The sequence below is a fragment of the Zalophus californianus genome, chromosome X (assembly GCF_009762305.2).
Source record: "Zalophus californianus isolate mZalCal1 chromosome X, mZalCal1.pri.v2, whole genome shotgun sequence".
NCBI classification, from domain to species: Eukaryota; Metazoa; Chordata; class Mammalia; order Carnivora; family Otariidae; genus Zalophus; species Zalophus californianus.
The window spans coordinates 2,150,073-2,172,870 of record NC_045612.1 but is presented as its reverse complement, the minus strand read 5'-3'; the positions used below and the strand labels follow the sequence as shown (position 1 = coordinate 2,172,870).

The following is a 22,798-nucleotide window of genomic DNA, read 5'->3' as shown; positions in this document are numbered from 1 at the left end:
TAGAAATCGAGTAGGACTTCAGGGCTGAAATGCTCCTCCCTTCACACACATTTCCTACCCACCAAGCACACACCAGGCTTGTTAGCACACATGGGCTCCCCAACCCCCACCACCCCCTGGCAGCGCTCTCCCTCCAGCTTGCCCAGAGTTAAAGTTTCCTCATTCTCAGTCCACATCCCCAGTGGCCTGTCACCCCACCTCCTTTAAGTACTCCCGCTCTAGCCTCATGTAGCAGTTTAACCTAGTAGCAACTAGAGGCTTTGGCAAGACTCCGAGATTCTGATCCAGGCTCCCAGCTATGGGACCACAGGGAAGGGCCAGGGAGAAGGCAGACAGCACCTATCTGGAGTACGGGGGGGGGGGGGGGGGGGGGGGGAGGCGCGGGAGGAAGGAGGGGAGGGGGAAGGGGATGGGGGACAGGCAAGGGGGGGTGAGGCAGAGCAGCGGCGGTTCGTGTGGCACCTGGGATGGCAATCTGACCTCGTAGGGCGGGTTTCCTCACTACTGCCACCACGAGCATCTGACTCTGACTCGACAGGGTGGCACGGACTCTGCCTGTCTCGCCCTAGACCCCGTGAGCTCCCTGAGGCCAGGGCCCGTGCCCTCCCCGTGTCTGCATTTGCTTCGTGCGCCCGGCAAGGTCCTGCAGAATTCCTGCAACGTAAGTTAAGGTGCAGCACGCGCGTGGCGCCGGCCCGAACTAACACGCACGGACCACGGAGACAGCAAGCGCGAAGGCCCAAGGCCGCCCAAGGAGCAGAGACCGGACACAGGCCGCGGCCGGGAACTGGCCGCGCGTGTGGCGCTGCCGACTTCCGCAGTAGGCCCTGCCCACCCCGCCGCCCTGGCCCCCGCTGCCCCCGGCGGGGGGGGGGGGGGGCGCTTCCTGGATCCGCGGCACCTTTAGCTTCGCGAACACCTCCACGGCCGCCTGGAGTACGCCCTCGTCGCCCTCGTCGCCCTCGTCCTTGTAGCCGCTGCCACCAACGCCGACACCCAGCCCAGCCATGTTTCGCGCTCTGAGCCGCGCCCCGCCCCCGCCTCAGGCTCACTGGCCGGCCCGGCTGCCAATCACACGCAAAGCCCCGCGCCCCTCCCACCCCGCCCACCCCCCCCCCCCCCCGCCGCGCCCTCCCCTTGGGCCGCAGCTCCACGCGCGCCTGGGCACCACCCAGGAGGCGGGCCTCGGGGAAAGGGCGGGGCGCGGGCGAGCTGGGCCGGGCCCTCTTTGGCCCCCTCGCTCGCGTCGCCCCTGCTAGCGGCCCCGGCCGAGCGGGCGTCGGGGCGAGCCTTCGCCAGAAGAGGGCGCTCCTGCCTCGGTCGGGTTCTCTGGAGGATGGAGAGGCGCCCGGCGGGTGGGACTTAACTGGGACTGAGCGTCCTGGCTCCCCGTGCGGGGCTCGATATCCCGCCCTGTGTGGGGCTCTATCTCCGTTTTCCCACACTCACAGCTGTAGTTAGAGGGAAGTTCCTTGTGTTCCGATCCGACCCCACTACTCACTAGCTGGGTGACTTTGGGCAGGTTACCTAACCTCTCTGTGCCTTCTTGCCCTCACCTAATGGGGAATAAATGAGAGCACTTACCTCGTTGGATGGCTGTGAAGACGGAATGAGATAATAATTCCTATGACAATGCCTGGCACGTACAAAGCACTGTGTAGATGTTCACTGTTATTATGCCGGACCCTGCTACTTTCCCCCCCTCCTCCCCCACTCTGTCTTTCATCTTCCTGGAAGGTTCTGTGGCTCCTTCCCGCCCTGTCCACTTACAAATTTCTTTGCATCTCTCACAGCCCTCAAACTCAATGAGTCTGGCGTGAAATCTGACAACCCATCTGTCTCCAGACCTCCAACGCCCCCATCCCTGGGACCTGCTGATCTGAGGAGGCGGGAAAGAGCTGAAGAGTGGCTGCTGCCCAGGGAGTCGGGAGCCAGGGCAGGCAACTGCTGCCAGCTCAGTCCTCTCGGGAGTCTCTCCCTCCTCTGTGCCCTGCCCTGCCACCTCCTGGAAAGAGGGACCAAGAGGCAAATCTAGAGACAGGGAGACCCAGGGACCCGGCAGGACGCAACTGCAGTCCTCTGAGTGACAGGAAAGGGCTCTCAGCTCTGTCCCAGGACGAGGGGGCAGGAGTCTGGGTTAACAGGAAAAGACCCGAGCCTGGCCTTGTGGGGCAGGACCTGATTCCCTACTGAATGGTTTGTAATTCCGAGCTATTCTGAGGACACAGAGCCTTGGAAGTGAGCTGAAGGGACATGCAAAGCACCATAAGGCCCCTTCCCCTGTCCAGCATGGTTGCCGCCTTGGGCCCTTCTGGCAGCTGAAGGCTGGTTTTTTTTTTTTTTTAATCTTTTTTTTTTTCTCTTTTTGTTTTTGTTTTTCTTTCTTTCTTTTTAAAAAATTTCATTTCAATCACAGCCCCAGCTCAGACATTCAAATTCTTGTGGGTTTTTCTGTGGATCTTTCCTAGGACTGGGGAATTTGGCGGGAGAAACCACAGCAGTGTGGTGGCCTCCCCCACCCTCCCCATATCCTCTGCTCCTAAGGATCAGGAAGAAACAAGCCCCTGTGTATTCTGGAAGAAAATTCCCCTTCTCCACCCAGCCCGATGGAGCCAGTACTCTAAGCAGTCCTTCCCCAACTCAGCAGCTCTGTCTATGGCATGGGGTGGGACGTGGAGGGATTGACAGGGCCTCGAAGGGAGAAAACCATCTTGAGAGGTCATGGGGTCCATCGTCCTGTACGGAGGATGTGCTGGCCAGCCGTCAGCTCACGGAGGTGGCTGCCGAAGACCTGCGCACACCACCACTAAATCATGGTGCCTCCCAAACGTCCTCCACCGGAAAGGCTGGAGGCTGGGATGGAAACAGAGACTGCTGGGCCTCTCACGGAGGGGGGAAAGAAGGAGCCGGCTGATAGAAGCTTCTGGAAACTTGAACTCAAGCGCAACACAAGGAAGCACCTCTCCCAGAGGACACTGCCTAAACCCCGGCTGGCTGCCCAGAAAGGGAGAACACTCCCTGTCTGGGGAGGTGTGTAAGCCCAGGGAGGTGGGTAAGGCTGCGAAAGGGTGGGTAACTACAGTGAGGAGGGAGAGGACAGGCCTCTAAGAGGCATTTCTGCCCAAAGCCCCCGGGTTCTGTGAAGGAGGCTTGCGTGGGTGAGGGGCCAAAAATGAGGCTGAAGGATCTGTCCCCCTAGGAGGGGATTCGGTAGGAACAGGGGGTCAGTGGAGAGTATGGATCCCTGGGCAGATGGAGGCACTTCATGCAACAAGAGCCAACCTCCTGATCATGGCGGAAACTTGGCCATGGGTCCCAGCAGGGCCTCAGCCATGTGTCAGTACTTGGAAAAACAGGCTGGAAATTGAGGCCAGTTGACAGGCCCTGGCCCCACCGTGCCAGGGACGGGCTGGCAGGCAGTGCAGGCCAAGGCAGCCAGCCACGTGAGGCACGTCACTTTGTGCAGTGGGCGCAGAAATGGACGGCCAACCAGATGCCTTCACTCAACAGCCTCCCTGCCCTGGAGCAGCAGCTGTTGGTGGGAGCTGTGCAGGGCGTCAGGCAAGAGGAAGGTCCCTGAGAGCATCTCCACTGCAATGTTGAGGCTGTCTTTAGCAACAGATCCCAGGGTTCAGGGGGAATCTTAACCAGGGCTCCCCTCCCCGCCCCCCAGCAGACATGGCCAATCAAGCTGCCACCATGGGCCTGACAGATGTGAGCCTGCCACAGGCATAGGCTTGGGGGAGTCTAGCAGGCTCCCACCCAAGTACCGGATGGATGAGACTATCAATCTAGGAGCTGACTGATGACAACCAATTCTAGAATGCTGTCCTTCTAGATCTCCGTGTGGACACCGGAAGTCTACCGGTTTGTGAGGATGGAGAGGCTGTCCTGGGACCTTGCCCTCCTCTTCCTGTCACTTCTGGTCCCTGTGCTAGGGCAGGGACCATGGCAACCTAAGGTGGGGACAGCTGGCTCCCTGCTCACAGGAGACCTAAGGAAACCTTGGCCTGCCCTGGGCCTCCTGCTTCAGGGCCCCAGCCTCACCTCCTGCTGCTGAGGGGCCCTTGGAGCCAAGGGGACGCCAACAGCTCCCAGGCCACAGTCTCCTGCAAGGGCACATTTCACACGGCTAAGACCCAGATCAGATCTCAGACGACTCCTAGGGTCTGAGAGGATCTGTGAAGTCCATCCACCTTGCAGGCATTTGTAGGGGTGTGGACAGAGCCAGGCTGCGGGCCCGGAGGTGGACCCATGAGTCCTCTCCTAGCCCCCATGGATCTAGGGGTGAGAATGAACACGGGGCTGGAGGGGGCCCCAGCGGACATGGTCACGGTCTTCACTTGCTCCAAAACTGGGCTGGGGAGGGCTGCAGGCTGCGCCCCTGGAGGCCTCTGGGATCCCAGCTCAAGCGCTCGCGCTCCTCTTCTGCAGGGGCCCAGGCTGCGATGCACCGGGGCAGGGTGAGGGGGTGGGGACAGCTGCGCGGCAGGGGCAGGGGGGGAGGGGGTGGCTGCACGTGGGCCAGGGCTCAGGCGCCCCGGGGCCGCAGAAGAGGAAATGGCGGGCAGGATGGCCCCCTCCACAGGGAGACACTCGGGTCTAGACGGCTTGGCAAAGCCGGCCGGACTGAGTCACATGCGTCTGGAGCTGGAGACGCAGGCGCCAGGACTGGAACACGAACGTGCCCACTGCAGAGGGCCAGGCGGGGGAGGGGGCGCTCAACCTTGGCTTCCCAGTGCCCTGCCCCCAGCTAAGCACCCAGCCTCTGATCCCTGCCTGAGCCCCCCCCCCCGCCCCCCACCATGCCCATCTGGTGGCGCAGAGGTTAGCTTCCGCACGGAGTCGAGCAGGGCCCGCGTTATCGGTAGGAACCAACTGAATTTCAGAGGGGGAAGGGAGACGGGCGAGTGGCTCCCGCGTGCCCTCATCGTAATCACGGCCCTCCTCCCTCAACCCAGCAACGACAGCCACCGGGGACCTTTTTGCCCCAAAGCCACCCTGGCTGCACTCCCCCCAGCCCAGGCCCACCTTCTACAGACACTCGGCAGCTGAAAAGCAGTGGCACCTTACTCTCCACCACCCCATCCCCAGCCACCATCGTCCTGCTTGGGGTCCCGTGCCCCCTTCCCTCCTTCTCCTGCCTCCATCTCTCGGTCTCTCTCGCCCTCCCCACCCCCTCCCTCCCTCACTCAGGAACACCGGGGCTCTGGATGGGCTGATGTATTCAGGGCTCACAAAAGCATCTGCAGAAAAAGTTGTTTAATTGGGACCAGATCCTCTGAGGTTTTAATGGCATTACAGCCAGACGGGTCTTCTCTAGGGAAGAAACTGCTGGCAACAGGAAGAGAGCACAGAAAGTTTGGCTCTTTTCTTCTCAAAGCTTGAAGGGGGGAAAGGCCCGTGTACCCTTATTTATATACTAGAGATGCCTGAGGACGCACGCTGACAGTCCCTCCCACAGATTCCCACGGAGAGAGCCCAGCACCCACGTGCCTCTGCACCTGCGCGCAGGCACTCAGGGACACCCGGCTTTCCGTGTGACTTGGACACGACGATGAAGGCTCAAGAACAGGCCTGCTCCCTTGTTCTGGTGGTCACCCCAAGGGCGTGTCTTTGGCTGCAGAGCCACTGTTCTGCCGTGGCTCCTGGCAGAAGGCCTGGTACGCAGTAGGGGCCTGAGGCACGTATCAAATGACGGATAGTGGGAGGGCAGGACTAGCCGCCCGGACCTTGGCCCCAAGCTTTGCATTCATACACGGAGCTACCTTCTGGACATCACCACTTGGCTGTCTAACCACCACCCTCACACCTGACAGGTCGGGAGGAGGACTCCTGAGCTTCTGCCCCAGGCTCACTCCGCCCTCAGCATTCCGACTCTCCCCACTTCCCTCACCTGCAGCCTCCACCCTGCACCGGCCACCCTCACCTCTTCCCTACGGGGTGCAGCTGCCTCCACGCTGGCTCCTATCTCCTCGCTCGTGGCCCCAACAAGTCAGTGTTCCCCTGCAGCCTGTGAAATCCTTTGACAATGTAAGTCAGATCACGTGAGTCCCCTGCTCAGAAGCCCACCGTGGCTCCCCGTTTCCTTCAAGGTTACAGGCAAAATCAGCCTGCCCCCCACAGAACGCCCTAGGAAGCTAGCCCTGCCGCCCTCCCCCAGCCTCTCCCTCACCCAGCCTGCTGCCCCACACTGGCCTACTTGCTGATTCCCCCGCTCTGTTCGGCCTCCCAGCCTCGTGCTGGCCATCCTGCCCTTGTGAAGGGCAGGCGGAGCTCCAGGGAAGAGTCCCCCCAAATGTTACTTCCTCACGGTCCTCATCTGAACCCCCATCGAAAGTACCCCTCCCTCTAGTCACCATGGCCGTCTCTTTCCTTCTGATGGGGTCCCTGTGCTCCCCCCACACACACACAGCCAGCTCAGGGAGCGCAGGACAGCTGGCCGTGTGCCTCCCCACCCAGTGCCCCGGCATGGCGCCTGGCCCACAGCAAGAGCTCGGGAACGTTCCCTGAGCAAAGAATCCATTTTCCAAGCCTCTCTTGATGGGAGGAGAGCTCTCAGCTATGCAGTTCTAAGGAGGCTTGAGGGATGAGGACTGTTGCTTTGGCATCCTCCTGGCTCCCAATCAGAGCCCCCAACTTGTGCGGGTACGTGTGCACATGGGTATGCCTGAGTGTGTGGACAGTGGGCCACGTGCAAGGGCAGGGCAGGAGAACAAGAACCGGGAGTGTCTGTTCCTTGCCCTTAGAATCCTAGGATTGTGCAGCCGGAAGCAACCTCAGTCATCTAATGTGACTCCAGGCCCCTTCCAGCTCTCAGATTCTAGAACTCTGTAAGGAGTGCACACCCACTACATTAAGATGGAGAGACCGAGGCCCTGAGCAGGGAGACTTGTTCCCGACATCACATGGCCAGTCTGTCCAGGGCAGAGCTGTGAGCCCAAAACTCTTTCCAGCAACCCCCAGGCTGTATCCCTGGTTCCTGGAAAATCCCGACGCCCCTCCCGCCCCGCGCTCCAGACAGTAGGCTCAGGGTTAGTGTTGGCCGGGGGCCCTGCCTGTCCCAGCCCAAGTCCACGAGTGAGCTCTGTGTGTAGGAGGGGTGGGTGTGGGAGGGTACCTCAAGGTCTGCTGAGCCCCCCACCCCTGCAGGCTGGCTCTGCTCTCTGGGGGTCTCCTCAAGGTCCCCATGATGTCCAGGTACTGCGAGACTGGACAGAGCAGGTAGCCAGGTGGCCACTGGGTCCCCACAGGAGAAGGACAGGGCCCAGGCCTCGCCCCTTCCCGCCTAGGTGGGTAGAAGCGGGGTCCCTCCCTCCTCCAGACTGCTGTGCCAGAGAAACCTGGGAGCAAGCTTCCTCCCACCCCCAGCCCGGCTAATGGGAACCAGATGGCAGGATGTTTAGTCAGCGCCTGGGGAGCGGCATGAACAGGGGAAATGGGTTGGGGGCCAGGATTCCAGAATCCATCCCCAGGCAGGGGGGGGGCGGTCAGAGCAAGGGCTCCGACCACAGTCCCACTCCAGGGGCCCACCTCAGGAAGGGTCCTTACCCCTCCTCAGACAATGCCTTGACTTGGGCAAGCCCTAACCCCCTTGCTTCCTTCTCTGTCCTGGGGAGGCTGGGAGCGCTCAGTCTTCCGGGTTCCCCGGGCAAACTTCTCGTAGTCTCCCCGGCACATCTCTGGCCTCCCTTGCCTAAGTCCTCCCCCTCCCAGAGCTTCAGCAGTCCTCCAGCCCAGGACATCCTGTGTCACCCAGGGCCACAGAGGCACACCAGTGGCTTCATCCTTGGCTCCCAAAGTACTTGCTTCATGCTCACTCCACAGACAGTCTCTGTCTCTGGCCTGTGTGTGGCGCAGCTCCACATTCAGGCCATAAACCAGAGCCCTGGATGGGACAAGGGAGAGGGTGCCAATGGACCCTGTGTGGCTCTTACAAGACTGTCAGCTGGCATGGGGGCTCCCTGAAGGCAGCAACCCCCCTGTCCCCACTGCACCCTGCTCACAGACCCATGTATGCAAATGTCGAGGAGCCCAGTGAAGACCCTCTTGCTGGGGACTCCCCGCCCTAACCTCCCACAACCCCCTCCTGCATCTCACACACTCCCCTGTGGCCCTGGACAGAGACCTTGAACCCCAGATGGTGGTGGGAAGCTCCTTCCAGATGGCCCTTCCTGGCCCTGCTCCCCCCTCCCTGCACCCTCCCCCAGCTTCCCTCTCTCCCCTCCACCCAAGCCTTGCCCACAATTAACTCATTTTTTCAGATCGCTTCCAAACATAAGTCAACGCTGGACAGAGCTGTAGGAAAAGCTTCCTCAAAGCTGGCCCCAAAGAGCCATGTGGTGAGACGGGGCCTCTTTGCCAGCCCCCCACCCCCCGCCCATCCGCCCGCCCTCGGCTCCCACAGCAGGGCCTGGGGCTGGGGCCCTCCGAGGGTTGGCCCAGAGGCCTGTGGCCAGACACCTCCTTCTTTGCCTCTTGCTCCTTCCCTCAGGCCCGGCTTCCTTTCCACCTTTGCCCCATCCTGGCCCGCAGGTGCCCCTCTGACCAAGAGGACGTGCCCGAGGCAAGGGGGCATCTTGGGACTGCCTGATGACAGTGGTCACACGGGGACCCAGCAGCCCCTGGTTCACACACAGTTTAGTGTGGGGGTGGGGTGCAGCTGGGGAGGCTGCAGATGTGTAACTCCACCCCCCTCCGCTTTTTCCAGAGGAGAAAATGGAGGTCTGGAGCAAAGGGAGCTGCCTCCAGGTAGTCTCGGGGAGCTGGTACGGGGACTAACCCGAGGTGGCCTGTGCCCAGGGGGCACTGGGGCCCCGAGAGCTGGGGTCCCTGCTTGCCACCCTAGCTCTGCCCAGCTGTGGTTTCCTCCAAAATTGGGAGGCCTCGGCACTGGCACCCATGGCAGAAGCCCACAGGCTTGGCAGGTTCCGGGCAGCCCTGGCACCTGCCCTCTATCCCGAGGGCCCAGAAAGCCCTGAGGCCTGCCGCTTGCAAGGCCCAGCCCCTCTCCTTTCCCAGCCACGGACGTAGGACCTGGCAGCCTGGGGTGGGCGGCTTGCCCCGGGGTGGGCCTCGCAGGTCCACTGTATATAGAGACAGAAACCCCATTCATGGGGGCCACTGGGCCTGGTCCAGTGGAGAATAAATGCAGGCCTTACAGCAACAGACCAAGAGCACTCGAGTCCAAGAAAAAAATCAATCTCTCTTTCTCTTCAGGTGGGAGAAGGGGATGTTGGGGGAGGTTGGAGGCAAGGCCTAGGGAGGTGTTTGTTTTGGGGGAGCCTTCCTGGGGGGAGGGCTGGGGCAGGTGGGGGAGGCTCCTAGGGCTGCAGCCAGGGCCCGGAGCTTGCGGTGCCCCACCCTGCTGCGGCTGCCGCTTCCACCCCCTCCCAGCTAGTCATCCCCTCTGCCGGCCCAGCAGGCCCGTGCAGCCCAAGCGAGGTGGCCATGAAGAGCATGATGCTCCCAGTCCTGGCTCTCTGGGTGGGGAGTGGCCCTGGAGGTGCCCTGACCAAGCAGGGGCCGAGCCTGAGAGAGCCCACGGCCACACCAACCCCCGTGGGCACGCTGACCCTGCAGCCATTGCCGCCCAGCGGGCCTGGGCCCCCCAGTGGTGAGTAGGTGGCACCAGCAGGAAAAGGCTGGTAGTAGGGGAACACTCGACCTTGTTATTAGAATCTTCCCCCCACTCTGCCCCAGGGGCAGGAGCGGAAGGAGAGAAGGCTGCTCACCCCAAGGCTGCCCACCCAGTGCTCACCTTGGGTGCTTCCAAGGGGTTTAGGAGGGACCCATGGGCCTCAGGGAACCCTCTCAGGAGGGCAAGGGGGGATGGCGGAGCCTGGGAGGCCTGGTGCCCATAGCCCAGAGCGAGGGCAGGGGAGGAAAGGAAGCCCCCCTAGGAGGGACCACTATAGCTGGGGCTGGAGTAATGGATCCAGGTTTGCTGGGTGGGGAGCCTGCTGCCCTAAGACCTACTGAGGAGACCGGGAGACATGTGGGAGGCTGAAAGTGGGGGGACCCAGGGCGTGGGAGGGGTGGCACAAGCGGCCCCAGGAGACCAGCTATGGTGTGACCTTCATGCTTGGTTGCCCCACCCCGAGGCCCAGGGCTGGGATGAGAGGAGCTGGTGGGTGGGCCCAGGACCTGCAAGGGATGCCCATGGTCAGGGCTCGTTAAGGTGGGGCTGCCATGTGCTAGAGGGGAGGCAGGCAGGGTCACCCAGCCCAGGGGCCACTGGCCTGCTTATATGACACTGAGCGGCACTCTGCTCTCTCTCTGGTGCTTGTGGTCCTCCACTCTGAGGCCATGAAAATCCTCCACTCTGGGGCGTGAGACACTCGATGGCCTCGGGGGTCTGTGACAGAAGGCTGAGAGCTCCTGAGGGTAGGAGAGAGAAGAAGTGAGGCCTGGGCAGAGAGAGGAGGAAGGGGGGAGGGCAACCTGTGACTGATTCCCCCTTAGGACAGAAGTGCAGCCTCTCAGCCAGGCGGGGGGCCCAGCCACCCCAGCCCATATTGTCTCCTTCTGCAGGTCAGGTGCGAGCCACCTTCGGGAACGGCGGCCTGGACAGACCTGAGGATGGGCACCTGGACTGACCACAAGTGCAGCCCACCTCCAAGGAAGGAGCCCAGGAGGCCCCCACCCAGCCCCCAGCCCCCAGCCCGCAGCCGGAAGGCCCCCTCCAGGCAAGGGCTGGCTCAGAGGAAGGGCTAGAGTCACAGCAAGGGGCCCAGCAGCCAGCAGGCCCAGCCTCGGGCCCTAGCCAAAATGGGGGCTGAAGCAAGGCCCCAGACCACCAAGCTCAGCCCCTTGCAGGCCAGCAGGGGTCCCCAAGCCCAAGACGGAGCAGTGGCCACCAAAGAGGGCCAAGGCAGGAAGATAGGAGGTCGGAGAGCCAGGAGAAAGGGCCCAAAGCCCAGGAGACCTCCCAAAGGTGAGAACTGGCCAGGACAGGAAGCCCCCACGTAGAGCCTGCAGGGGCTGTGCCTGAATCTCAAGGGGCTGAGGCTTGGTCGAGTCTTCACCAATCATACTGGCATCACCAGCCCCTCGGGCCCCGCCCCATTCTCAGTGTGCCCAAGCTGAGTAGCCAGCCCTGTGTGCAGACAGGAGAGGAACCTTTCAAAGGCAGGTCCTCTTCCCCAGCCTCAGGGCCCCCATTTGGGCTGTTGTCCTTCGTGCTGTGCTCCAGTTTGGCTGGTCAATCTGCTGGCAGGTCCGGGGGGGCCCGGGCAAGCTCCAGCCCCTCGGCAGGCCTCTGTTGCTGGGGGCCGTGGCTGTTGTCCTCCAGGGGCCTTCCACCAACCCGGCTCAGGGGGCCGGCATCAAAAGAAGGGTCATAGCCAAGGCCAAGGTGGCAGCAGCACCAAGGAGACCACAGGCCGTGGGCGGAAAAAGCCTAGAAGCGGGCAAGGGCACGGACATAGGTTTACAGACCTGGGCACCACAGAACAGGCCATGCCCTCCCTACCAGCCTCCTGCCTCCTGACCCAGGTGGCCATCGCCTGCAGCAATGTCAAGATGAAACACATCGCTGCCCTGACTGACCCTGGCCTAGCCACGCTCTACCTGGCAGGTAGGTGACCCCCTCCCCCATACTCATCCCTGTGGCAGGAGTGAGAGGGCTTCACACCTGGGCTTCCCTTCTAGAGGGTCCTCAGCCACTGTGGCTGCTGCATCGCTGGACCTGGAAATGGCCCCCCTCCCTGTGGGTCCTGGTTGGCAGTGAGAAGGTGCCCCGACTTGGGACAGTCAGAAGAGCCAGCTCCAGGGGCGCCTGGGTGGCTCAGTCAGTGAAGCGTCTGCCTTCGGCTCAGGTCATGATCCCAGGGTCCTGGGATCGAGCCCCGCATCGGGCTCCCTGCTCAGCGGGGAGTCTGCTTCTCCCTCTCCCTCTGCCCCCACCTCTGTTTGTGCTCTCTCTCTCTCTCTCTCTCTCTCTGTCTGTCTCAAATGAAAAAAAAAAAAAAAAAAAAGGAGCGCCAGGTCCTCCAGCCCATGTTGGGGAGGCCCTGGCAGAGGGGAGGGGGACAAGGGAGCGTGGAATGCAGCCCCCCTGTGTCTGCACAGAGAATGAAATCGCCAAGCTCCCAGCACACACGTTCCGGGGGCGGCCCAGCACACACACTGCAGGTCCAATCTGCAGTGGTTGGACCTGAGCAAGAACAAGCTGGTTGCTTGAGGCGTGCACCCCTATGCCTTCAAGCTGTGCAGCAGCCCTTCCACTCGTGCAACCAGGGGGTCTAGGCTGGCAGGTGTGAGATGGCTCCAGGCATCTGTTGCTTCTCTCCCGGGGGATAAGGCCTGGAGGGGCTGCTGAGGGGAGTACCCAGCCCGGTGGGCCTCAGTGGTTTGAGATGACACGGTCCACAGATCCTCGGGCCCCACAAGGGAGCGTCGCTTCTGGGAGAAACTGAGTAGGGGTTCTCAAAACCCTCACCGGGGGCGCCTGGGTGGCTCAGTCGTTAAGCGTCTGCCTTCGGCTCAGGTCATGATCCCAGGGTCCTGGGATCGAGCCCCGCATTGGGCTCCCTGCTTGGCGGGAAGCCTGCTTCTTTCTCTCCCACTTACGCTGCTTGTGTTCTCTCTCTGTCAAATAAATAAATAAAATCTTTAAAAAAAACAAAAACAAAAACAAAAACAAAAAACCCCTCACCGACCTGGTCCAAGCGGGAACTGGGAAGCCACGATGCCACCAGATAGGTGTCCCCTGGGCAGGACCAGCCCAAAGCCACGCCCAGAGAGCCTAGCCTGGCTGGTGGCACCCCAGTCCCCATCCCCCACTTCTCCCCCCCGCAACGCCACCCCCAGAATCGGATGCGGCTGAAGCAGTTGAACCTGGATGGGAACTCGCTACCCACAGTGCCAGCCTTGCCCGCCTCCCTGCAAGAGCTCAAGCTGAACGACAACCTCCTGCAGGGCCTGCAGCGCAGCAGCTTCCAGGGTGTGGGCAGGCCCTGGGGTCAGGGGCCGAGGGGGTCTGGGAAGGAGGGGAGGCCAAGGGACAGTGCGCAGGTGACGGCGGGGGCGGGGCGGGGGGGGATCTGCCCTGGGGTAGCCTGGCTGGAGGGCAGAGGAGGGAGCAGCCGTCTGGGAAAGTGGCCCTGGCCTCTAGGGGCAGGGAGTGTGTGGCGCTACAGCACGCAGCTCCCAGGGGGCCTCCAGAGCTCTGCAGTGGGATCACGTGCCCACCTGCCCTGCAGGGCTCAACCGGCTGCTGACGCTGGAGGCCGAAGGGAACCACCTGCACGATGGCGACATCTCCCCCTGGCCTTCCAGCCCCTGCGCAGCCTGCTCTACCTGAGGCTGGATGGAAACTGTCTGCGGACCATCCTCCCCGCCCCCCCCCCGCCCCCGCTGCCACCCCACCTGCCAGCCTCCCTGCAGGTGAGCCCCAAGGCCAGGGGAGGCCGTGTTGCAGGCAAAAGGCACAGCTGCCCAGGAAGGGAGCTTTAAAGATAACCCCGCAAAGCCTCAGGGCCAAAGGGCCTCTCCCCTGACTGACCTAACCTCCCGGAGGCCCAGAGTTTAGGCTTTGGGGACTGTCTTGGACCTCCTGGGTGTTCCTGAACAAGGCTCAGGCCCTCCCTGCGCCACATGGCCCCCTTGCTTGACGGTGCTCTTTAGCGCTGTGTCTTGTGGGGCAGGTGTTGCTGGGACCCTCTGCAAGATGGCCCACGGCCCCGAGAGCAGCAGAGATGGGGACACCTGGGTCTCACAGATGGGGCCAGGTACAGAGGGATAGGGAGCCAGGCCAGGCAGGTGGGCCCCTCACCCTCACCCTCAGGCCTGGCCCTAGGAGCTGCACCTGGGCGCCAATGTCATCGAGGAGTTGACCGAGGGCGTGCTGAACTGCGGCCACAGCAACAACCGGCTCCAGGACGACCGGCTGGCCCCCCACACTCGGACTGACGTCCCGTGAGGGCTGCCACCCGCCCCGGCACTGCCCGAGCTTTACCCCGACAGGCACACGGAGGCCAGAGAGGGCGGAATCACCCAGAGGAACCCAGAGAGTAAGGAGGAGGGGTGGCTCTGTTGCTTGGGCCTGGTCTCAGGTGGGTCATCGGCCTCCATGCGCAGGGCTCAGGGTGACCTGGGCCCTGAGCCGCCCACCTACTCCTCCAAGATTTCCCTGTCCCTCCCACCCAGCAAAATCCCCAAAGCCACAGAAACCCCATCCTCTGCCCATGCCTGGATTCGCCCTGTAGGCACCCGGCCAGCTCTCTGGGACAGCGCGGGCGCTGAGACCTGGTCAGCTGCTGAGTGTAGCTAAGGGGTGATGGGCGGGAAGGGGCACGGAAGAGAAAAGCATACGAGTTTCCTGGGGTGTGCCAGACACGTACCACAAACTGGGGAGCTGAAGACCACAGAGATTTCTACTCCCACAGCTCTGGAGGCCGGAAGTCTAACATCCAAGTGTCGGCAGGGGGACAATCCTTCCTCGCCTCTTCCAGCTGCTGTTGGCCCCAGGTATTCCTCGGCTCGTGGCCACATCACTCTGGCCTCTGCCTCTGTTGTCGCATGGCCTTCTCCTCTGTGTCTCTGAGTCTGTCCCCTTCTGTCTCTTATAAGGACACTTGTCGTTGAACTTAGGGCCCTCCCTAATCCAGGATGAGCTCATCTCGAGATCCTTCACTTACATCGGCAAAGACCCTTTTGCCAAATACGATCACGTTCACAGGTTCTGGGCAGACATATGTTTGGGGGCCACTATTCACCCCACTCCAGGAAGGGTCCAGGATGGGTCCCTAGGATCTGGTTTGGATAGCTGGGAGGAGGCACCAACAGGAGGGATCCAGGAGGAGAGCCGGCTCTCATCAGCCCTGCCTATGGAGTTAGGATGTGGTCCGGGAAGCAGCGGGAGGGCTGGGGAGTACAATCCATGGGGTCTGGCGACCACCATGGCAGGGCAGGGGGGTGGTAGGCAGGGGTCAACAGGCACTCTGACCCGACATTCCAGGGACCAGAGCCTCCCACCCTGCACCCTCATGTTCCAGGAAAAAGTTACCAGGACGTTTGGGTTTAATTATTCTTTTTTCCTCTCCCCCTCTTGCCAAGGGGGCAAAGCAAAGCAGACAGCAGCCTAGGGCGGGGCCACCCAGCCGCTGTTCCTCTCCTCCACTCCCACCGCGGGGGCCTGGGCAGGGGGGTGGCGGCCAGTCAAGCCCTGCTGGCGCCGCCCAGCTTTTCTCCAGGCCGGTGGAAGGGGAGGCGGCTGCTGGCAAAGCAAGCTCAGGGGGCACTGGAGCCCTAACCCCCGTGGGCTGAGGGCAGCATGGGCCCCAAGGCCAAAGGGCTGACCCCACGCACAGGGGCTGGGGGTATCACTGAGGAAAGGGACTTTCCCTGCTCCAGCCCATGCTAGAAGCATCCCCACCCACTGTTTCTGCCTTTCCCCTTGCCCGGCCCTGGTCCTGACCCACGGCCCGCCACGCAGTGAGTGACCCGGGCTGACGGCCACCCAAGCTCCACCACCCGCCTCCCTGATCCCTCCGGGTCCCCAGCCCTGAGCCCTGGGAGCCTTAGTGTTCTTTCCCTCCCTATCTTTCTCCGGCTTATCAGCCCGGGTGACACAGGAAGACGACAAGAGAGCATAGGGACGAAAGGCAAGGGCCGCGAGGCCAAGGAGGAGGGCAGAGCAGAGCCAGGCTGGGGCGAGCAAGCAACCTCCAGTTGCACTTCCTTTGTCCCGTGTACGTTTGAGGAGCCCCTGAGGTGGGGGAAGGACTGGCCTCACTAGCCCTGCGGTGAACAAGGAAGGACCCCACCCAGATCCCCTCTTCCCCAGCCTCTTTAGACAGAGGAGGACGCAGAAGCCAGACAGGGGCCTGGCCTGACTCACGGTCAGGCCGCAGCTGGCCTCCTCGCCCTTCCCAACTGCCGGGAGCTCTGGCGGCCACCGCCGTCAGGGAGCCAATCCCCCACTCCCTTCTTGGGTGTGCACCAGGCACCTCGATTTGGGGCTGCAGCCGTGGCTCTGGTTCCTGCCGGGCTCCACTCGCTCACTCCATGCCCGTTCATCCGCCCTGCAGGAAGCTGGAGACCCCTGACCTATCCCACAACCGGCTGGTGCACGTGCCCTCCTTCTTGCCACAGGGCCTTCGGCGCCTGACGCTGCACCACAACCGCATCGGGCGCATCCCTAGCTACGTGTTTGCACACACGAAGCCAGGCCTGGAGCTCCTGCACCTGTCGCACAACAGCCCGCACACCGACGGCAGCCATGGTGTGTCCTTCCTAGGCCTTCCCACCTCCCTGGCTGAGCTGCTGCTGGATCACAACCAGCTGCAGGCCATCCCACGTGGCCTCCTGTGCCTCAGGGGGCTGCAGGTGCTGCGTCTGAGCCACAACGAGATCAGGTAGGGCCCTGCGCCTACACCCATCGTGCTGTCCCGGCACCCCGCACTGCCAGCCAGGGGAGAAAGGGGCAGCTGAGGCCAGGTGGCCCTGCCTGGCAGGTGGGCCTATGGGAGGAATACTTCACTGTCCCCATCTATCCATCTTGGTTGCCATGACAGGAGGCTCTGCCTGGTCCAGTGCTTGGCGGGTCCAGGGCAGCCAAGGTGGAGGGCTACATCTGGGCAGGGGCGGGCAAGGGGGAGGTGAGAGGGCCCTGGCCCAGAGCAGCAAGGGCTGAGCCTCAGGTGGGGACGTGGCAGGTGGTGGCAGTGACCTGCCTGACCCGCTGCCCTGGGTCCGGTGGCCGTGACTCGGTCGTACTGCCCCTCACTATAGGGCCCTCTGTTTCTCTCCTCTTGTATGATACCTGCCTCCCCTTTCTGGGGCCTTCTCTCTTCTGCTTGACCCTGCCATCCCCACCCTAGAGACGTGTGCCCCTGAATTCCATCTGTGACACCCGAGTGGCTCAAGACTCCAATCTCATCTCCACACACCTGGAGAACAACCTTATTGACCGGCACCGCATCCCGCCCACCACCTTCTCCTGCATCCAGGTCTACTGCAGTGTGGTCCTCCTGCCTCCGCAGGGGGAGGGGATGGCGGAGGGCTCCTAGGAGCCCCCTGCTCCTTTAGGACTGGGGGGGGGGGGTGGGCCTAGCTCCACTTGATCTTTGCACTACTAGGAGAAAGATCTAGAAGACCCGGCTGCTTCAGGATGCTCCCCCTTCCCATTGGCTACTGAGGCCCCTTCACTTAGTAAATGGCCCAGCAGGGTGCAGCGCTGGTTTGGACTTGAGCATAATAAATGCATTTCATTCAAGCCCAGGAGCCTCCACCAACCTCCCTCTCTCCCTCCTGGATTTAAGCTGCTTTTGCATGCTGGTGCTCTGTTGTGCACAGAGGCCCCAGGGCCTGCATCCTCGACACCACTTCATTAGCAGGCAGTTACGAGGGCCTGGTTCCAGAAGCTTCTCCAAGAGCCTCCCCACCCTTACCTGCCCTGGCCAGGGTACTGAAGTCACCCTTCACAAGGATGTGGCAACTCAGCAGCTCAGACAGCGTCAGTACCCCTCTTCCAGGAAGCATCCCTGTCCCGGGTATGGACCCACAGAGATGGGCTCTGCTGGCAGAGCAGGCTGATGTGGGGGCCCCTGGTGCCTGCCCTTTGTCCTAAAGCCCCTCACACTGACACCTGTACCAAGGCCAGGGATGCCTTGCCTCTCTCTCTCTGCCCCTAATCCAGGTCCCAGGGCCCTTACCCTGGTTCCCCCCATCCCTGGTGCGTACACATCCCCGGTCCAGCCTGTGGGTCACCAGGGCCCCACCGAAGGACCTTAGGGGCAGGGGCGGGCATGCAGTGAGGCGGGACCCGAGTGTACCTTTGTGAGACCTGGTGCCAGGGAAGGGTGGGGAGTGCTTGGTCTGTGGGAGGCCAGGCCTGGCCCTGGGAACCCACTGGTGACTGCCCCCTGGCCAGAGTTGCAGCCTGCCTGCCTGCCTGGTGGGGGAGGCAGACGCGGACGCCAGCAAGCTGTGAGAGCTCAGCCCTGCCAAGCCCTGAGGACAGGAGAGGTCAGCTGCGCTGGGGGGGGGGGAGGAACACAGGGTCTGCAGAGCCCCCTGAAGTCCCTAGGGCAGTTATACCCTGCTTTTGGGAGGGGACCACTGGGAACAGGGTAGGGTCACCAGGTCACAGCCTTGACAGCTCCTGATGCCATCTCACCCGATGCTGGGAAGGCCGAGGGATGGGGGGACCCCAACCAGCAGAGACCGCAGTTGACCCAGCCCCTGCCCCGAGGGGAGTGGGAGGCTCCTGGTGGTATGGGGGCCAGAGAGACAGCTAAGTGACAGGCATCAAGGATGTGGCAGGAGCAGGACTGGCCCCAGCTTTCAGTACTGCCCGGATGTGGGTGGAGTGAAGGAAAAAGTCACCAAGTGCCTACTGCGGAGACCTTGCCCGGCCACCACCACTGGCTGGGGTCTGGGCCTGGGAAATGCAAGGCTCACGTGGGCCCCGTTCTATAGCCGGCCCCCCACCCCCACCCGTCACCCCCACTCCACCCCTGAATTCTCAGCAGAGAAAGGGCCAGAGTCAGGCAGGGGGCGGGGAGAGGCCTGGGAAGCTTGGGGAGTGTTTGCTTTGGACTGGTCCTTGCATTCCTTCTTCTCCAGGGCCCAGGCCCACAGATAGGGCACTTCCTGTTTAGGCTGGGTCAGAGGTCAGCAGCCCTTGAGGCGCTGGCCCCCGGTGGGAGGGAGGGCTTGCTGCGTTCCCAGCTCTCGTGACCCCTCCCCCTCAGCCGGCTACCCTGGCCTGGCCCCTGCTCTCCTGCTATGGTCAGTCCCCAGTCCCCTCCTTCTCCGCAGTCACAGGGCTCAGGCCCTAGGAGGCACAGGAAGTTCAGGCTAGGTGAACCAGCCTCCCCTGCTGGCCTCTCCTCCCTGCTGTTCCTACCCCTCCTGAGCACGTGAGGCCGGAGGGCCTGGGAGGACAAGGGCCACATCCCAGGGCCCACTGCTTGTCAGGACAACCTGGGCTTGAGGAGGGCAGGGGCAGCCCACAGGCGGTTACTGGGGTAACTTCCACTTCAGACCGGAAGCTACTTGGCCCTTGGGGGTGCTGTCAGGCAGGCTGAACCCAGGCCTGGAAGCCAACCCTTAATGATCTGCCTGAGCAGAGCTGGGCCCAAGGTGGCACAGAGGCAGCCAAGCCCCTGGTGGGTGTCTGCCACTAGGCTCCCCAGAAACCGACCAGGACTAGGAGGCAAGGATTAGCGCGCAGGAAGTTTACTGGGAGGCCCTCGGGGCCACCACCTCAGGGAGGGGAGGATAGAAACCGGAGCAGCCCAGGGAGAAGCCGGCCTGCGACCGAGGGTGGCCCAGCCAAGCCCCACAGGTGCTCTGGAGCTGAGCCGGTCCTGAGTGCGGGCAAGGGGACCGGACCTCTGTGTAGCCCATCGTCATTACACGGGGCTGCCCTGCGAAGAGGACAATTCTCTCGTGAGGGCAGGGGCTGCCAGCCGCTAGAGGCCAGGGGCTTCAGTCCTAGAGGGGAGAGGGCCCAGGAGGCCCCCCCCCTCACCCCCACCCCCACCCCCGTCGCCCTGGAGCCGCCCCTTCTTCACCCACGTCCCTGGCCCCATATCTCCTGCTCACCGGTGCCGCCATGGAGGCGGTTACTGCACTTCTCTTCAGTAACCCCGAAGCGCTGGGCATCGGAGGGGTGACTACAGTCAGGTGGCAGGAAGGGAGGCACTCATCAGCCCTCGGACTGAGACAGGGGTACTGAGGTGGTGGGGGCGGGGGGAGAGACTGAGGGTAAGGACAGTGGGGACCAGGAAGGGGACCCATAAGGCAACAAGTGCAGTGGTGGAGAGTGGGGACAGGGAGCAGAGGTGTACCCCTTGGGGCTGGACGGATGTCTCCTTCCCAGGACCTCGGTGGAGCCTGGTATCTCTGCCCACCCCTCCCAGCCACAGTCCCGGCGTCCTGCCCATCAGCTTCCAAATTCTTCTCCAAGCTGCCTACCCCTTTCTATCCCCAGCACCCCCACGTGAGGGCCAGCCTCCCGCTCCTTCGCCAGGCTCCCTGCCTGCTTTCTGCACATCTGGCGCCAAGCCTTCCTCCTGCCTCGTACCCCACGTGGTGGCAAGCTTGGTTTAAGCCCCCCACATCCGGGAGAAACGGGCTCAGGAAAGAGCAAAGGCTATGTCTAGCATGGTGTGCCCCACGCAGGGCCACCCCAAGAGACACGGGCTGCCCGGCCCCCTCCCCTGTGCCTGCCCTCACCCCCTGCCCCCACCAGGGCCTCCTAGCCCTGCAGGCAGCGAGAAGATGCAGCCACTGCTCTGGGGAGGGGGGGGTGGGGGGAGCCTGGCGTCCCCCCGGGGGGAAGACCATGGCTGTCCCGGGGTGCCTCATGGCCTCCCTGTATCTCACCGGCTTCACGGGCAGCCCACAGACGCCTCCCTGTGGCACAGCCCCCTGTCCACCTTCCCTCCTCTAGCCACACCCCAGACCATGCCTCTCTAAAGATAGCTAGACACAGGCCCAGCCTCCGTGGAGACCCCTTCGGGCCCTGAAATTACAGCCCTGGCGGCCTGGGGCAGAGAGCCGCTGTGTGATTATGTCCTCAGGGGAAGGTCAAAAAAAGCTCTGGCAGAAAGAGTGCCAGCTTCCACCGGCCACACCTCGGCTATCGGCGCTGGGAAGCTTCCAGATGGCGGAGCCTCGGCCCTCTGCAGCGGCTCAGCTCCCTCTTGGGTCTGTTCAATGTGAGCCTCGTGGGCAATGGTGCCCAGCCCCCTGCACCCAGTTAGGTATGCTACCTCAGGGCTCCCGAATGTTAGGACTGTAGCCTCCAGCGACACTCCAGGTGGGAGGGGCTGTCCGCTGGTGACTTTGGGCCTGGCTCCCCCACTGTCGCTGCCCCACCACTGAGGGTGTGGAGTTTGGGAGTGGATGAAGCCAGCAGGCTGTGAGTGAGGCCCACATGCGAGGCCGTGAACTTGGAGATGCTGGCTTGGCTTCAGGGGCCGCAGTGCCCAGGAGCCTCGAGGACCCTCTCGGAGATCTCGGCTGAGTTCTGGGTGGGGTCGCTTGCTCAAGAAGTGACCTCCATGTGTGTATGTGCTGCGACCCTGCTGGGTACCTGTCCTGGAGACGGGGGGCGGGGGGGTGCATAAGGGGGCTCCCTGGGGTGAGAGCACTTGCTTTGGGCTGGCTTTGCAAGAGCCCTGTGTGAGCACTCCAGGGAAGGGCTGGAAGGCAGCCCAGGGGGCCACTGGAGAGCCACCTCCCCCCGGGAAGCCTTCTGTGCTAGTACCTAGGCCTGGCTGCTTTCCTCTGCAGCGCTCATCACACTTGCTCACCATCATGCTGCTCCAAGCACATCCTGGCTTCTGACCCAGTAGCACGTGTGCTCAGGGGGGCAGAGAACAGTGAGACTGACTGACTGACTCGGTGCCCAGGAAAGGGACAGAGAGACAGATGGGAGATCTAAGGAAGGGGCGAGGAGCCAGGAAGAACAGGCAGGGGGAGCGACGTGTAGAGGCAGAGAGGAATGAGCAGGGGCCTAGGCAGACACAGCCCGGCAGGGAGGCCAGGAAGGGCCCAGGAGGCGGCTGGCAGAGGGCCCCTGGAGCTCAGGGCCATGCTGTTCTTTCCAGGCCCCAGAGGCTCATGGGACCAACAGCTGGGTGGGCTGGAGCTCTCTCAACTGCTGTCACCTCGGTAGGGGTCCCTTTCAAGCCCCTGGGCCTTGACATGCTGGGCCACCTCCCAGGCTTCCAGACTCTACCCTCCAGGGAGCCCCACCAGAGGCAGGGTTTCATGCCCAAAGGGGAGCCGTGACTCGAAGCCTACCTGCCGTGTGCCCTGCTTCTTTCCCGGGCCTCCCCCTCTCACTTTGAAGGCAGGGCACACACAGCTGTTTGGGGACAGGCTGCAGCTGACTCCAGGTCCTTCGCACACAGGCATACAGGACGGAAGTGGGTTCAGACTGCCCTGCCCCAGGGGCCCCCCACAGCTGCTTACCAGCCCTGCCTTCCCCTCCTCTCGGCTCCCTTCCCTCCTGCGCGCGCCCTTGCCTTAGCACCCTTGCCCTTGCCAGCCCTCCTGTCTCCTGACTGCTACCCCTGCCATGCTACCTCCAAGCACCTTCCCCGCACTCTAGGGCTCCAGGCTGGGTCCTGGGGGACGGGCTGGGCCGGCAAGCTGAGGGCCGGCTGCTCTGAGCAGGGATCCAGCAGTGGGGCCTAGAGCGGCAGGATCAGCCGGCGCTCTGTAGCCCTTTGGGGAAAATGTCCATGCTCGGGCTTTGGGGGCCTGCCTGTCTGGTGGTGTCCCGGAGGTCGAGGGCATGCTGGGAGAGGGCCCTCGTCCCCCATGGGCTCATGCTGGCAGAGGCCGGGCTCCGCCTCTCGCAGCCCCCCTGGCCCCCATGACTTGGCCAGCCCTGTCCAACATGTGTTCTTGTGGAGCTAAGACAGCTGTGCATGGGCCTCCTCCAGAGCCTGGGGGCCTCAGGAAACGCCTGCTCCTTCCTTCCGGCCTTGCCCTCCATGCCTGCCCTCCCCTGCCTCCTGCTGCCAGAGGGCAGGGGGCCACAAGAACAGGCTGTTCCCAGCTGGGGTTCAGGTTGTTCCTGGGCTGCGGGGAGAGGGAGGAGGAAGGGGAAGGCCCGGGACTGAGGTGCTGCCTGGCTGGTCTGGGAGTGGCCCCCAAATTAGAGGGCCAGGCCGGCCGAGTGACTCAGTGGGCCTTGGGCCGGGCGTGCAGTTATGCCTTATTGCAGACTGCAAACCACAGACACAAGAGCCTTCCAGGCACGAGAGCCGTATTTACGGAAATATTGCCCCAGATGCAGCCCCCGACTGCAGGAAAGAGCTCCAGGGTA

At 62.9% G+C, this 22,798-nt stretch overlaps 1 protein-coding gene across 15 annotated transcripts in view; it reads right to left on the bottom strand.

The window, feature by feature from the left end:
• The window catches only part of HAUS7 (HAUS augmin like complex subunit 7), a 32,396-nt gene extending 31,365 nt beyond the window's left edge, over window positions 1-1,031 (bottom strand). For 8 of the 15 annotated variants that reach the window (XR_003522682.1, XM_027608859.1, XM_027608860.1 and 5 more), the window contains exon 1: window positions 902-926. Coding sequence is in view for 2 of the 15 variants with exons in the window: in XM_027608861.1 (XP_027464662.1) it covers window positions 902-1,009 (108 nt within the window). In the remaining 13 variants the exon portion in view is untranslated. Of the gene's footprint in view, window positions 1-462; window positions 859-901 lie in introns of those variants that run through there. The other 7 variants (XM_027608855.1, XM_027608858.1, XM_027608863.1 and 4 more) reach the window with 3 other exon arrangements.
• Between the last annotated feature and the right edge of the window lie 21,767 nt (window positions 1,032-22,798).